Here is a 16,302-nt window from a genome sequence, read left to right as displayed (position 1 = left end):
TCAGAAAACCCATAGCGGCATGAGTATGCATCACTGTCTCTTCTTTGTTTTTAAGTGAGGTTTTGATATTGTGAAGACAGGTGGAGACCATCTTAAGAAACTGAGTTGAACCATTTATTCTCAGAACACGGTCTGAATGGTTCGTATCGCTCCCTCCTCTGAACTCCTGGATCAGAATGAACCCAGGGAGGGGAAAGGACAAGAACCGGCATTTTCAATAGCTCCCTGAAGGAGTCACACACACACACACACACACACACACAAGTGTGAACATCTTTCTGAATTAAACTTAATGTAAATTAAATTAGATATATTTTTCCTTTTTTGGATTTAAAAACATTTTATATGTCAGACTATTTTTAAAGCATGCATATACATCTTTTAGAAAGAATGTTTTATAAAAGAATTAAGACTCTGGAGGGAAAATGTCTTTGGGCTTAACATCTACATTTGTTTTTGTTCACTCTGAGTGTGATATCTGCTGGCAAGATTTCTAAAACCGTAGTTTAAAATTAGGGGAGATCCAGGCAGATAAGAACTGCTCCAAATTTTGGCAGCTATTTTAAATAATGAATTCATCCCATGAATGGATGTTTATTCCAAGTTTGCATTTGTACAGCCTTTATTCATCTCTCAAGTTCTTGGCTTAAATGAATTCTAGTAAAAATGTTTCATAGATGCTGTCTGAACTTAAAAGTTGCCAATTTTAGTCTAAGAATCTGTAGGCTAACTGAAGTGTACACTTGAAACAATTATCTGGATAATTCATATATTTAATCTGTCCTATGCATATGAATACATTTTGATAAATTTCCCTATATTCCACATTATTTATATGGGCCTGTTCTACTTATTCTTGATGAATTTCTAATTCTTTCTCTTAAGCTTCCTATTTTGACCCTTTTCATCTCATGACCCTGACTTAAGGGTCCAATTTCAGTCACTTTTCTTCCTGACCATATTTCTAGGCAGCAGATTCCTAAGTGTACTTAAAGTATAATTTGGCTTGGAATTTACATGTTTTCCTGCAGCAGGAAAGAATATGGAAATATAAGTGATATTTTAAAGTATGTTGACAAAATTTAGTTGAGTAATCTTTTCTATGTTTCAATAGAATTTTTAAAAATAGCATTCCATTAGGAAAGAATGATTCCATATATGTGCTCCCATGAGATATGTTATCATCTAAAGTTATGATCTTAGCTCCAGCTTTGGCTTTGGGCCAGACCCATAAAATTGGATTGGCCTCTGCACCTCAGCTCCTGTGCACAGGGAGTCTAATACTATTCATAGCCTGTCTTCCTTGATGGCAGGGAAACTCACTACTGGCCAGATAATAGCTACAGGAAATTTTGACTTCCTGCAGAAAGTTCTGCTACAAGCATAGTATTTCTGTGCCTTTGGTGGGTCATTCCAAGCCTGAGCCCAAGAATCAACAGCTCACTAGAGTTTCTTGTTCTGCCCGTGATCTGTGTCTACATCAGGAGTTGAAGTCCAAGAAGAATGGGCAAGTTGCTTCTTTCTTCTGATGTATTTTGACGGATGGGTGCTCAGGCCACTCTCAGAATTTCAGATTTTTTTTTTAATTCAGTAAACAAAAAGCTATATTCTCGGTGAAGTCTGAGCCCAGCATGTGCTGTTTTCATCCCTCCTGGCTTTTCCACCAAAGCCTCCACGAATAGAACTTGCAGAAACCACTGTGGGCTAAAACGGAAACCTGTAGTGAAGAGACATTCCTTAGCATGATAAACAAAAACCCTGCTTCCATGCTTCCACCAGGAGCTAACAGAGGAATTAGGTGAGCTGGAGGCCAGCTCAGATGAGGAGGCGATGGTAACAACCAGGGTTGTCCGCCGACGATTGATTATTCAGGTACCAGTTGTTCCGTTACTGCACGTCCAGGACACTTCTGTCCCCATAACCCTTTGAGAGTGACCAATCTGGAGTGGAGGGCTTGGCATGCTCCTTAGGTAGTGCATGGCCTTCAGAAAGCAGATCCTTAACCCTCCTAAGTTCTGTTTGTAAAGAAATGCAGCAGTAATGACATCCACAGCCTCCCTCTGAGAGAACGAACAGCAAGAGCAAGATTTAGCATCTCCAGCTCCACCCACCTCACCTCTGGCTGATCTATTTTTGTTTGTTTGTTTAAGTTTGAGCTAACTTTGGTCAGATTTTCTAGCATGTTATTACCTCTTTTTTTTTTTTTTTAAACTTACTACGTGACAGGATTTGGCATCTCAGCAATGCTTCTCAAAGCTCCTTTAATTTTCTAACCTTCCTTGCATTATAAGCACTTGGGAGTAGTTCTTCAGCACTGATGTCAAACACGGAAGTGACCCTTTTCTCTCAACTGTGTAGGGAGATGATATGCCTGACATACCCCCAGAAACAGTCACAGAAGAAGAATACATCGATGAGCATGGACACACCGTGGTAAAGAAGGTATTATCTTAAGTATCTTAGCATGATTGATTCAAGTTTCCTGTCTAAACGTGTATCAGTACCCTGGCACCGTCCCTTAAAAACAAGTTACATGAGTAAAATATCTTCTAGGTTACTAGGAAAATCATTAGGCGGTTCATCTCGTCTGACGGCACAGAGAAAGAGGAGATTACGATGCAGGGAGCACCACAGGATTCTATCAGCGTTGATGAAGGGGATGGTTATTCCAAAGTCATAAAGCGCATTGTATTGAAGAGTGACACCGAGCAGTCAGAGGTGAGCCCACAACGTCTCCAGAACTGACTTTATGGAGAGGTGTGAAATAGAGCTCACAAGAGATGGACGAGATAGTTCATTCCTGCTGGCCTCACTTCTCCCCTTTATAAGGCAGTCTGTGTTTAGTTACACATTGATTTTTTTGTCTTCGTGATTTGGAAAATTTTTAAATAACCACGAGGGAGATTTGTAACCACTGTACTCATTGTCTTTGGTCCTTTTCATTTCCACTTTCTCATTAATTCAATTGACAGCAGCAGACATCCAAAAGTCAAAATTTAAAAGACAGCAATCCTATTAGCTGGCAAGTGGTAGATTCTGAAAAAAATCTTGTGCCAAGGCACTGTGGTGCCGTGCCCAGTCAGTCACCGCAGCCTTCTCTAGGGCACCTTTGATAAATACTGGATTTCTAAACTTTTGCATTTCAGAGTCACTGAAACCAGGATCCAGAAACTCCCGTGATTTGTAGCTTTATTTCTCCCTGTTTTACTTCCCTCTTTCAGAAGCATATTTACTCTCTTTGACATGTAATTTGGGACATTCTCACTATCTTGCATCCATTCACATCCTCAAAATTTTATTATTACACACACGAGGTTCTCTAAACATCTACATTTTCAGTTTCTCATGTCTCTGTAAGTTCCTTCTTTGATGGTTAATTTTGTCTTCATAATGTCAGAACAACCCATTTACACTTGGGAAAAGAGAGTTCATCTGCAGGGCACTGGGTGCATTGCACTGAGCAGCCAGTTCCTCAGCCATGAAACTTCCTGACCAACCTCTGTCCAAGCAACGAATTAAGTGGCTGATTTGGTGCTGTGTCTGTATAGTCATTACATAGATGTTACCAATTGATCGTAGTCTTTTGCTGCTTCTTGTTGACAAAATGCTGTCTTTAAGATACACCATTGTAGCATGTGGGTTTTGGCATAGAAAAGTTCATCACTGTTACATCTTGGTCATCGAAACTGTATACTGTGTGTCCTTCATTCATCAGGTAACTTTGTCTGAGCCCAGCATTCTGTCCAGTACCTCACAATTTCAGGCTGAACCAGTGGAAGGCCGTAGAGTCAGCAAAGTTGTTAAGACAACTGTGGTCCATGGTGAGAGGATGGAGAAACATCTGGGGGATTCTAGTTTAGCCACTGATCTTCCTTCAGCCAAAGATGACTTTGAAGAGGTATAGAAGCATCATCACTTTGTCTTTATGTGTGTGCTTTGTGTTTGAGAAGAAAATGATTTATCATTGTGTCATTCCATACCTGTACTCATGGAAGGATGCAGAATAATTCAAGAGCGTAGAGTTCCTATTTGAATAATGTGTACAGTGAAATAGTTTTCCTCAACTTGTGTTCATTTGAGCCACCTGAAGAGTTTTTAAAAATCCATATGACCAGGATTCCCTTCAGCTCATTCTGGATCAGAATCTCCAAAGTTGGGGCATGATGGTACCTCTTGCCTAAAAGTCTCAGAACTGACTTGTACTTCCAATTAGTAAGGGAAAGAATTAGATATTGCCCCTTATTTTTGCTAATGGATATTCTCAGATATTTCCAATAATAAGCATTAAAGAAGATTCAGATATCGTTCATAACCATAAATAAATCAAGCATTTATAATTAAGTTCTGATTTTCAATAATTATGAAATGGGTCCACAGCACACTGATATCCATAAACACTTACTACAATACAAAAATTCCCCAAATTTTGAAAACCAAAACAAATTTTTAAAGTTAGTAGCAAGCTAGTTTGGCAGAAAAACTTAGTGTGAACTGACAAGGAATTGTAATGACTTGGAGTCTTTTTTATTCCAAAAGAATGAATGTTCATGTTTTACTATTGATATATTAATGGGTGTGATTTCAGGATGCTGTCCCTACCCCAAATGAGATATTAGAATATATAGTGTATACCTCATATTACCTTTCTAAAATCCAAAAAGAAAAAAACCCTGAAATTTGAAACACATCTGGTCTCAAAGATTCAGCTAAGGGCTGGTGGGCGTGTGCAAAATACATCTATGAAACATTCTTTGCTATTGAAACATTTTGAAGTTAAATCTTATGTGCATGCCTGCTTTTATACCCACAGTATGCATTGAGATTATATATGAATGCATTAGGATATTAAGAGCATACTTTATTCATACTACTTTTAGTTCTTCAGATTTGACACCTGGTGAACTTGAACTATCAAAAGAAGAATCACCTGAGTTATACACTTCGGGCTTTGTTTGTTTGTTCCTTGTTTTTGCCTCTGGTCGTTATTGATTGTATTTGTCATTAAAGTCTGCATTGTGGAGAGGAGCAGGGTGAGGTGAGGAGGAAATTAGAACTCAACCAGTATAGGTAGGGACAACTGTGGAGTAGTTGAACCAGTCTCCTTCATGAATGCAAGAAATTTTACAGACCTGTTAAATAAAACTTGATCCTTAGGTCTGCTCCTAAGAACTGCTTTTCTTTATCCTTTCAAGCATGTATTTTTATATTGACTATCCATTAAGCAGAGTGATAGATTAAGTTAAAGTCTATGGTTTATGATAGACTTTGTCTTGTTCTGTTTTTTCCTTATTTCAGGCTTTGAGTTACACAGGTAGCCACATGAAAGTCTACTCCCCCAGTTTAGTAGAGAATGAAGTCCTGAAGGAGGATGGATCAATAATTAGAAGGTTTGGGTTAGCATGGGGTGATGCTTTGCCAACTAACACTTTTTAAAGGTTTTCTAATATTAAGAAAAGATAAATAGAATCCACACATCTACCCTAAAACCCCCTTGGAAGCTACAGACTCACCCTGCATTTTAAGACTTCCATCAAGTGATAACATCTGTCACTGTATCATTCCTGAAGTGTTCTCCTGATGCTTTAAAAGTAATACTAAGGTGCTTCCCTGGTGGCTCAGTGGTGAAGAATCCACTTGCCAATGCAGGAGACTTGGGTTCAATCCCTGGTCCAGGAAGATCCCACATACCACGGAAATGAAGAGCCAGCACAGCCATAAATAAATAAACAAAGAAAAAAATTTTAAATACTAAGACATGATAATGGGAGAAGGCAATGGCACCCCACTCCAGTACTCTTGCCTGGAAAAACCCATGGACAAGGAGCCTGGTAGGCTGCAGTCCATGGGGTCACTAAGAGTCAGACACGACTGAAGCGACTTAGCAGCAGCAGCAGCAAGACATGATAATAGTCAGATGACTTTTAGACAGTCACTTCCTAGATTTCAGCAAGTCACCAATTTCATTGGGCCAACCATCTCGGATATTCCATTGTAGAATAGAGTTCAGTTCAGTTCAGTCACTCAGTCATGTCTGACTCTTTGCAACCCCATGAACTGCAGCACGCCAGGTCTCCCTGTCCATCACCAACTCCCAGAGTTCACCCAAACTCATGTCCATTGAGTCGGTGATGCCATCCAGCCATCTCATCTTCTGTGGACCCCTTCTCCTCCTGCCCCCAATCCCTCCCAGAATCAGAGTCTTTTCTAATGAGTCAACTCTTTGCATGAGGTGGCCAAGGTATTGGAGTTTCAGCTTTAGCATCACTCCTTCCAAAGAACACCCAGGACTGATCTCCTTTAGAATGGACTGGTTGGATCTCCTTGCAGTCCAAGGGACTCTCAAGAGTCTTCTCCAACACCACAGTTCAAAAGCATCAATGTTTCGGTGCTCAGCTTTCTTCACAGTCCAACTCTCACATCCATACATGACCACTGGAAAAACCATAGCCTTGACTAGACAGACCTTTGTTGGCAAAGTAATGTCTCTGCTTTTGAATATGCTATCTAGGTTGGTCATAACTTTCCTTCCAAGGAGTAGGAATCAAATTAAATTGCTCACAAATTAATCTAGCTGAAGGCAATGGCACCCCACTCCAGTACTCTTGCCTGGAAAATCCCATGGGTAGAGGAGCCTGGTAGGCTGCAGCCCATGGGGTCACTAAGAGTCGGACACGACTGAGCGACTTCACTTTCACTTTCACTTTCAGCTCAATCTTGGTAAATCTTTCCTTTGATGGGTTTTTGTCTTTAACAAGCTGTTTCATGATTCTGCATGTGAGTGGTAAATAACATGAGCATGAATTTGATACCCATGAAGCTGAATGTACCTAGTGAGGCTGAAACCAGGGACTTTAATAAATTCAGAAAATATTATAAAAGCAGTAAGCAGCTCATATCTGTGCATATGAACAAGGATTAGCTCTGAGGCTTTCTGGTCTACCCTCATCCCCATTGCTTGTTCGATGTGTAAACTTGGGCACCATTACCTCACTTCTTTCTGGGCTTCTAGCAGTGCCGTGTGTATTAACAAAATGTTCTCAGCTTCTCATTGAAGACACAATGGAAATTGAAGTTACTGCTGTGCTTTTCATTTCAGTGAGAAGAAAAGAAAGATTGTCATTTATAGTACTCTACAAGGCTATTTTTAGCCTGTAGAACATAATAATTAGAACAGTGAAATTAAAGGTTCTGTCACAATTCCACCCTCCAACCACATGTGAAAAACAGCCCCAGCTAGGAATTTAAGAGAGAGTAATTGCTCACAGAACTTTAAGAATGCTATATAAATTAAGGATAAAGTGCTTTTTATACTCTGAACTCTTACATCTTTTACTCAGTTATGCATATGGGACCACATAAACCACGTACACCCTAGCATCATGAGATCTTAAGATGGAGTTAGATTGAGACCAGTTCATCCAAAACTCTCAGTGACAGCTGGTGAATTTGAAGCCAGGAATATAGACATCTCAGTCCAGTCCCACAGCTACTTAGTTTATGGAAGTCTATTTGTGATCCACAACACTTCATCTTACATGTTGCTGAAGACATTTGATCATACCCACTGCTCCCTGATAGGCATATAATTCATTCCACTGTTTGAGTTGTATATGTAAGTGTATTCATAAACACATTCATTGACATATGTGGACACACAGCACCAAGAAGTGTCCTCTGATAGAAGCTTAACCCCCAATGCCAGTGCCCTAAAGGTTTATACTAGATCTTGGTGGCAATAGCAGAAATTTGCATTTTGGATGAAAAAAATATATATGGATGCTGAATAGTTATAAAACAATCTGACTTCAACCACTGGCGCCAAATTTGATGTTTTACTCAAAAGGAACAAATGAAAGTTTGCTTGCAGATACAAAATAATTCAGGTAGACTCAAAGGAAAGGGGAGATAAGAGAACACAAGAGAAGGAAGGAGACAAGATGTCCAAAGGTAAGCCGGAAGTGTTTTGATTGAAGTCAGCCATTTTAAAAACCACGGTGATCTTAACAGATGTGTAGAGATGTCAGAAGGAAGAATTAAGCTTAGGGAATTAAGCTTAGGGAATTAAGAAGCATTAGCTTAGGGCAGCCCGTGGGCAGAACCCTCAGCTTCTTGACACTAGGAATCGGTAAGGAAAATACTGGGTAAAGCTTCAAAAACTGATACATCCAATGCTGGTATAAAGTTGGTCCCTATGGCCTCATGGTTATAGATTCAAATCCTGAAACCTTTGATTTTTGGCCCTGTTGTATAATAACTGAGTTATTTTTTTTTTATTTGGAGCACTGCTTAAATTCTCTGAGATCCAGTTTCCTTACTTGCTATATAATAATAGTACCTGGTCCATAAGACATGTTTACCACATATTTGTGGAATGAAGAATTGTATTTACAAGCAGAGAGGGAGCAAATCACAGTATGATCACTTTGCAGTAAAGATGCAGGAAAATAATCATACCAATATAACAGTACATGGAGATGAAGCAGTGCCCTAATCAAAACAGGCATGAGTGTATGGTTAGTTCTTAAGAGAATCATATGAAAACATCATTTCATTTATTTGAAATATTTCTTAAAATTAAAAAAAAAAATACTCCTTGTTCCAGAATACGTTTTAGAAATTTCATGAGTCATTTAAATAGGAGAGCTGTGTTTAAAAGAAAGAAGCGCAGAGATGGCTGTAGTTGGTAATAGCCCAGGACAGAGGCGTCAACAGTAAGTATCACTTTCATGTCTTAGGTCCTCTCATACCAAAGGTAGTGGCTGCCTTTAGCAGGAAAGAAAGAACGTAACATTCTCTTGTCTGCTTTCCTCCAGGACAACAATGAGTAAAGCTAGAACCCAGAAGAGGGCTGTGGTGAAGGACCAGCAGGGAAAACGCATTTACTTGGAGCACCTGGAGGATGTCCCAGACGCGCTAGACCAGGACGACCTCCAGCACGACCTCCAGCAACTCCTTCGGCATTTCTGCAAGGAGGACTCGAAGCAAGAGGCCCAGTGAGGGGCTGCCCAATTCTCACACCAGAAACCACACCTTCACTCAATATGCAACGTCCCGTTTCATTAGAGGAGTGACCTCACTGGCCTGATTAATGGGACACCCTGACATTTCACTTTCAGCAAACATGCGGCATTTGGTTTGAGTTTTCCCCCATCCTCTTTAACTGTAAGCTAATTTGTGACCAAAGATAGCATCCCTCACTCTGGATGCTGTATCCACTGCTCTGTTGTGTCTGTGCTGACCTGGGACCTGGCCACCTCCGTTGTTCTTCTTGGCTTCTGCACAAGCTCCATGAAAATCCATTCAACGGGAGAACTTCACCTGCGGACCTCTTCAAATGATGACACATAGGAATCCTTCCAAGAGATACCCGTGTACGATGTATATAGCTAACGCTCAGACGAACACTATATTAAAATTAAAACCACTGCCTATCATGACTACACTGGGCATCACGGAGTGAAAGGCCTCTAGAGGAATTGCTGAACCACAGTTCGTTAAGATATTGCTAACACAATCGAATGATAATACAGTTCTACCACAAAAGAAGCACTTCAGACCTACCATGTCCTTAGAATTTCCAGAGTAGCCCTGGCTCCTAGTTAAAGATGGGTTCATAACCTTGAAGAACTGTCCTAACTAAGCACTTAGCGCTGGTGCTGGCCAGCCATGATTTATGACTCTCCAGCCGTCATCGAGGGCGGGGAGGCGGGGAGCCGAGGCAACGAGATGAAGCAGTGAGGTGTTGAGTTGCCAGTAGCAGCATCCCACAGCTGTCTAGCATCTTCAGGTCCTTTAGATTTGGGACATGTTGGCAGGGTATTTTAAAAAGCTATAACTACTGTAGTTTTCCAGTTTTCATTGCTGCTTTAGCAAACCACGCTGTCTTATTGGTGGTACTTTCTCCTGGCCACTGCACTGTAGATAATTCATCGGAAACAAGATTTGCCCAACACAAATGGTTGAACTCCTTCACCATGTTGAAGTGGTTTCTTCTTTTTTTTTTCTCCAGGTTTATATCTTCTCTAATACCTGCATGTAGCATTTAAGAATCAAATCACAAACCCCTCTTCTAATCACATCGATGGTTTTCATTCTTTTTACCCTCAGCAAGCACTTTTCACTTTTCTGCTAGGTCTGTTTTTAGCTTGCAGACGAGATTGAGAAATCCTGAAAAATTTGGTTTGGGTTTAAAATTTTTAGTTTATTTATTTGAAATCCGAACTCCCTTGGAAACTCTGAAGTGCATTTGTGCACTTCCCTGTCTGTCTGTTTCAAAGAAGGGACTTTGATCAGCTGAGTGATTTCCATGTCCTATTCCTCATTCCTCTAGTGGTTGAAGCTGTGTAGCATTTTAACATATATATATTCACAAATATATTCATATAAACAGTATACATTTTGAATCAGTTATTTGTTAAAGAAAAGTATATTCAATGAAGATGAAATTTAAAAATTTTAAAAACCAGAGTCTATCCTCCAGGGATTGAACATTTTCCAATTCTATCTGGTCTTTTCCTGTTGTGCAAAAATGACTCATTGTTCCGAATGTCAAAAACAAAGATGACAAACAATGGTACTTCTTCATTTCAAGTAACGTTGCCAAGAGAGAAAATTTCCTGGGAGGGAGGTTTCCCACAAGCCGAATCTCCTAAGCCTCAAATGATAGCACTTTTTGGCAATTGGATAGGAAATAAAGCATTCTTTGGCAGCCAAAATGAGTGAGGCCAGTGGTGAAACTTTTCGAGCGCACCATGGCCTTGTTGTCCAAACCTTCACTGGAGCTCAAGAAAAGCACTTCTGTTGTGTTATTTGCAGTGCAGATGATGTCTGTAACAACATAATGGTTATTCACCTTTTTTTTTTTCTTTTTTGGTTTTGATTTTTGCTGTGTAATCAAAAAACTTGAATACTGTGAGAAGAAGTGAATTTTCAGTTGATGAATCAGCATCTTGTTCCCATGGTGATAACACTAATTGAATATATCTATGAGGGCATGTATTAGTTAACGGAAAAAATACAACACTAACAATACATAGCTGCAATGTGTACAATGGCTGATTTAATTAAATAAAATGTACAAGTGTTAAATGTGGCAACGGTGATTTGTTCTTCTTTATCACTCACCTTTGATTCCAGGAGATGACAGATGAATATTAAAGAGATGAAATAGATGTGAAGCCTGAAGGAAGACACACTTGCTTTTGTTCTTGTTTGGGAACTGAATATGCTTCATGCCCAATGCTGTTAAGCACTGGGAGAAACAGACTGTATTCTGTCCTGAAAGAATTTTTATTGTTATGCAAAAGGAGAAAAACAATGATTTATTTTTAGTTTTAGGATCACAAGTAAATGAGAAATGGGAATTTGGGGGCCTGGAAGAGATGAGAAGAGGGGCCATGATTCACCTCTTTTCTATTCGGTCATGGTGCTCAGAGAACGCCTTCTGCCTTTGGGAGCAGCATTTAGCTCTGGGGCTTTACTCGTCTCTCGTCGACTTAGAGTTAGAAATGAAATGGATCCATTGATGCAAATAAAGAACAGGGCAGGGATGTGCAAAACTGAAATCAGTTGTGTTTGGAGAGTATCTTTGGTTTTGTTTTTGGAAGAAACCCTTTAGTGCTGCTATAGTATTTTTACTGCAAAAACAACAGAAAGACACAGCTTAAGAATTGAGTCAAGTTTTATTTATTATTTTATGCTTTTTTATTGACATATAATTGCTTTACAATGTTCTGTTACTTTCTGCTGTATGGTGAAGTGAATCAGCTCTGTGTATACATGTATCCTTTCCTTCTTGCACCTGCTTCCCACCATCCCCCACCCCTAGTCCTACCCATCTAGGTCATCACAGAGCACCGAGCCGAGCTTCCTAAGTGTTACAGCAGGTTCCCGCCAGCTATCTAGCTCACACGTGGTAGTGTATATATGTCAATCCTAGCCTCCCAATTTGTCCCACCCTCCCCTTCCCCTAACCCCCTGTCCACATGTTCATTCTCTGCATCAGTGGCTCTATTCCTACCCTGGAAATGGGTTATCGGAGAAGGCAATGGCACCCCACTCCAGTACTCTTGCCTGGAAAATCCCATGGACAGAGGAGCCTGGTAGGCTGCAGTCCATGGGGTCGAGAAGATTCGGATATGACTGGGCGACTTCACTTTCACTTTTCACTTTCATGCATTGGAGAGGGAAATGGCAACCCACTCCAGTGTTCTTACTTGGAGAATCCCAGGGACGGGGGAGCCTGGTGGGCTGCCGTCCATTGGGTCGCACAGAGTCGGACACGACTGAAGCGACTTAGCAGCAGCAAACAGCAGTACCATTTTTATAGTTTCCACATGCATGCATAAATATACAATGTTTCTTTTTCTCTTTCTCACTAACTTCACTCTAGGTCCATGCACTTCTCTACAAATGACCCCTTTTCATCCCTTTTTCTGGTTGAGTAACATTTCATTGTATATATGTACTATGTCTTCCTTATCCACTCACCTGTCGTTAGATGTTGCGATTGCTTCCATGTCCTGGCCATTGTGAATAGTGTTGCAGTGACATTAGGGTTACATGTGTCTTTTTGGATTATGCCCCAAAAGTATATATGCTCAGTATATATGCCCAGTACGGGGATTGCTGGGTCTTACGGTAGTTTTATTTTTAGATTTTAAAGGAACTTCCATACTGTTTTCCATAGTGGCTTTATCAATATACATTCCCACTAATAGTGCAAATTCAGTTCAGTTCAGTCACTGAGTCTGACTCTTTGTGATCCCATGGACTACAGCATGCCAGGCTTCCCTGTCCATCACCAACTCCCGGAGTCATGTCTATCAAGTCAATGATGTCATCCAACCATCTCACTCTCTGCCATCCCCTGCTCCTGCCTTCAGTCTTTCCCAGCATCAGGGTCATTTCTAATGAGTCATCTCTGCCTTTTCTAAATCCAGCTTAAACATCTGGAAGGTCTCTGTTCTTGTACTGTTGAAGCCTAGCTTGGAGAATTTTGAGCTTCACATAGTGCAAGAGGGCTCCCTTTTTTCCACATCCTCTCCAGTAATTTATTATTTGTAGATATTTTGATAATGGCCATTCTGACCGGTCTGAGGTAGTATCTGTACTTTTGATTTGCATTTCTCTAATAATTAGTGGTATTGAGCATTTTCATGTGCCTCTTAGCCATCTGTATGTCTTCTTCAGAGAGATGTCTGTTTAGATCTGCCCATTTTTTGATTGGGCTGTTTGTTTTTTTGATACTGAGCTGCATGAGCTGTTTGTATATTTTGGAAATTAACCGTTTGTTAATTGCTTCATTTGCAAATATTTTCTCCCATTCTGAGGGTTTTTTTCATCTTGTTATGGTTTCCTTTGCTGTACAAAAGCTTTTACGTTTAATTAGGTCCCACTTGCTTATTTTTGTGTGTATTTTCATTACCCTAGGAGGTTAAAAAAAGATCTTGCTGTTGTTTATGTCAGAGTGTTTTTCCTATGTTTTCCTCTAAGAGTTTTATAGTGTCTGGTCTTACATTTAGATCTTTAATCCATTTTGAGTTTATTTGTGTGTGTGGTGTTATGTAGTATTCCAATTCATTCTTTTACACATAGCTGTCCAGTTTTCCCAGCACCATTTATTGAAGAGGCTGTCTTTTCTCCATTGTATATCCTTGCCTCCTGTGTCATTGATTAGGTGGCCATAGATGTGTGGGTTTATGTCTAGACTTTCTATCCTGTACGATTGATCTATATTTCTTCTTTTGTGCTGGTACCATACTGTCTTGATTGCTGTAGTTTTACAGTATAGTTTGAAGTCAGGGAGCCTGATTCCTCTGTTTTACTCTCTCAAGGTTGCTTTGCCTATTCAGGGTCTTTTGTATTTCCATACAAATTGTAAAATTTTCTGTTCTAATTCTGTAAAGAATGTGATTGGTGGTTTGACAGAGATTGCATTGAATTTCTAGATTGCCTTGGGTGATATAATCATTTCACAATATTGATTCTTCCAATCCAAGAACATGGTACATTTCTCCATATGTTTGTTATCTTAGATTCCTTTCATCACTGTTTTACAGTTATCTGAGTACAGATCTTTTGCATCCTGATCTTTTATTGTTAGTATATAGGAATGCAAGAGATTTCTGTGCATTAATTTTGTATCCTGCAACTTTACCAAATTCACTGATTAGCTTTAGTATTAATAATTTTCTGGTGGCATCTTTAGGATTTTCTATTTACTATAGTATCATGTCATCTGCAAATAGAGACAGTTTTACTTCTTCTTTTCCGATTTGGATTCCTTTGGTTTCCTTTTTTCTGTGATTGCCATGGCTAGGACTTCCAAAACTGTGTTGAGAAGAGTAGTGAGACTGGACATCCTTGTCTTGTTCCTGGTATTAGAGGAAATGCTTTCAGTTTTTCACCATTGAAAATGATGTTTGCTTTGGGTTTGTTGTATATGGCTTTTATTATGGAGGAGTAGGAGGACATGGAGTTCACATTTCCTCATAACTTAGGGCACCTACCAGATGCTGGTGGGGGACCTTGACACACAAGGGGACAAGAGGGACCCCCAAGTGGCCAGATAGAATGTTGGGGTGGGGAGGGGTGGGGGATAGGACTGCACCCCTGAGGGGTGGCTTGGGGAGGAGAGGTGTCCCCACACCTGGAGAGGCCCCTCATTGCGAGGGGATCAATGGGGATGGGGAGAGACCTTCCAGGATTCGAAAAATCTGGGAAATGCTGCTAGTGTTTCCCCCACCCACTCAGGCCCTGGGGAGCCTGCTAGGGTCCTAAGTCCCACCCCCACACCCCAGGCCCTGAGCCTAGACCCGCCCCCTCCCTACACCCCAAGGCCTTTTCTGGTCCTCCCTTTTTTTTTTTTTTTTTGCTATTGTGGTTCTGTTTTACATTCCAGTTATTTTTTCATTTCTATTTTTCCTAATATATCTGTTAGCTTTATAATTTTAGTTTTTATTCTTTCTTATCGTTCTGCTCCCTTTTGTTTGCCACACTGTGCGGCTTGTGGAAATCTTGGTTCATGACCCCTGAGCTCCTGTGGTGGGGAGCACTGAGTACAAACTGCTGGACTGACAGAGAGCCTCAGACCCCAGAGAACAGTAACTGGGGTGAAGTCTTCTGAGGGTCCTCATTTTGGCACCAAGCACAGCTCTGCCCAACTGCCTGCAGAGTCCAGTGCTGGAGGCCTCAGGCCAGATATCCAGTAAGACAGGAACACACACATGCACGAATGAGATGACAAAAAAAACGTGTTACAGATGAAGGAGCAAGGTAGAAGCCTAAGGTCTATTTAAATCTCACCTGGTATGAGATAGAAAGCTCACTGGATCTGGCTTATCTGCCTGGTTGATTTGCAAGATCTTCCAAAATTGAAGTACCAGTTATACTTGAAGAAAAAAGAATCAACGTTAAAAGAATTTTTTCCAGAGTGGGAGTGGCTGTGTGACCATCCCATGTATTTCATGTGCTGTGCTTTCTATGGGCAGGAACTCTGAGCTTCCACTTCCTTGAGTCTGATTAGGAGATTAAAGCATCAGAGAATGTTCAACGTCTTCCCATGTTTAATTATGTGATGTGCAACCCCAAATAAAAAATGAGCAGTGATTCATATCACATTTTACAGAAAAATATTTAAAATGTGAAGTTGAGGGGAACCCCCTGGATGGAGGGAAGATTATGCACATCTCACAAATGACTTGAATTCACCATGGATAGATGCAGATCACCTATATGCACATTGAAACAGACTTGAATTTAAACTTGACTTGCCCTTGTCATTTATGTCACCATGGAAGTTCTGGGTGTGGGCAAGTAGATAATAAGCACACAGTAAAACAGGTAAAGAGAGCTAAACAAATATTTAATGAGAACCAAAATCATTACAAGATTTCTTGGTTCACAGAGTAAAGATGGCCTGCTTGTTTTTATTATGCTATAAAAAAGGCGGTTGGGAAGTCTGTCTTCAGTCATCACGCCCTGTTGAAAAACTACACTGTCCTCCCTTCAGTTAAGGTATGATTTTTATTTCCGATCTAATTAAAACTAGAATTACAATCTTAGAATGAATCACCTATGTAAATATGTAATACAACTTTTTCTCACTCAATATTTAAGAAAATATTTTAAAGACCTTAAGAAAAACCTGCATTCCCATCCAATTCCTACACACAATTTAAACTATTCTTTTTTTATTATTATATTCAGACTTCCTGGGAAAAAAAGTACTCCCTTGTTTTGAATTACTCCATGGGATCAATATACATCAATATATTGATCAATATACTTTATATGTCAATA

At 40.1% G+C, this 16,302-nt stretch overlaps 1 protein-coding gene across 26 annotated transcripts in view; it reads left to right on the top strand.

Annotated features, from left to right (window-relative positions):
• Nucleotides 1-11,092, top strand: part of ANK2 (ankyrin 2) — a 700,765-nt gene extending 689,673 nt beyond the window's left edge. For 16 of the 26 annotated variants that reach the window (XM_070371962.1, XM_070371966.1, XM_070371983.1 and 13 more), the window contains 6 exons: nt 1,780-1,872; nt 2,359-2,442; nt 2,554-2,718; nt 3,716-3,898; nt 5,296-5,387; nt 8,814-11,092. In XM_070371962.1, the coding sequence (XP_070228063.1) occupies nt 1,780-1,872; nt 2,359-2,442; nt 2,554-2,718; nt 3,716-3,898; nt 5,296-5,387; nt 8,814-8,997 (801 nt within the window). In that variant the 3' untranslated portion in view covers nt 8,998-11,092. The remainder of the gene's footprint in view (nt 1-1,779; nt 1,873-2,358; nt 2,443-2,553; nt 2,719-3,715; nt 3,899-5,295; nt 5,388-8,813) is intronic. The other 10 variants (XM_070371979.1, XM_070371976.1, XM_070371975.1 and 7 more) reach the window with 2 other exon arrangements.
• Nucleotides 11,093-16,302: the final 5,210 nt, after the last annotated feature.

This window comes from Bos mutus, chromosome 6 (assembly GCF_027580195.1).
Source record: "Bos mutus isolate GX-2022 chromosome 6, NWIPB_WYAK_1.1, whole genome shotgun sequence".
NCBI classification, from domain to species: Eukaryota; Metazoa; Chordata; class Mammalia; order Artiodactyla; family Bovidae; genus Bos; species Bos mutus.
Note: the sequence above shows the minus strand (reverse complement) of the source record. Positions and strands in the feature narration are given on the sequence as shown.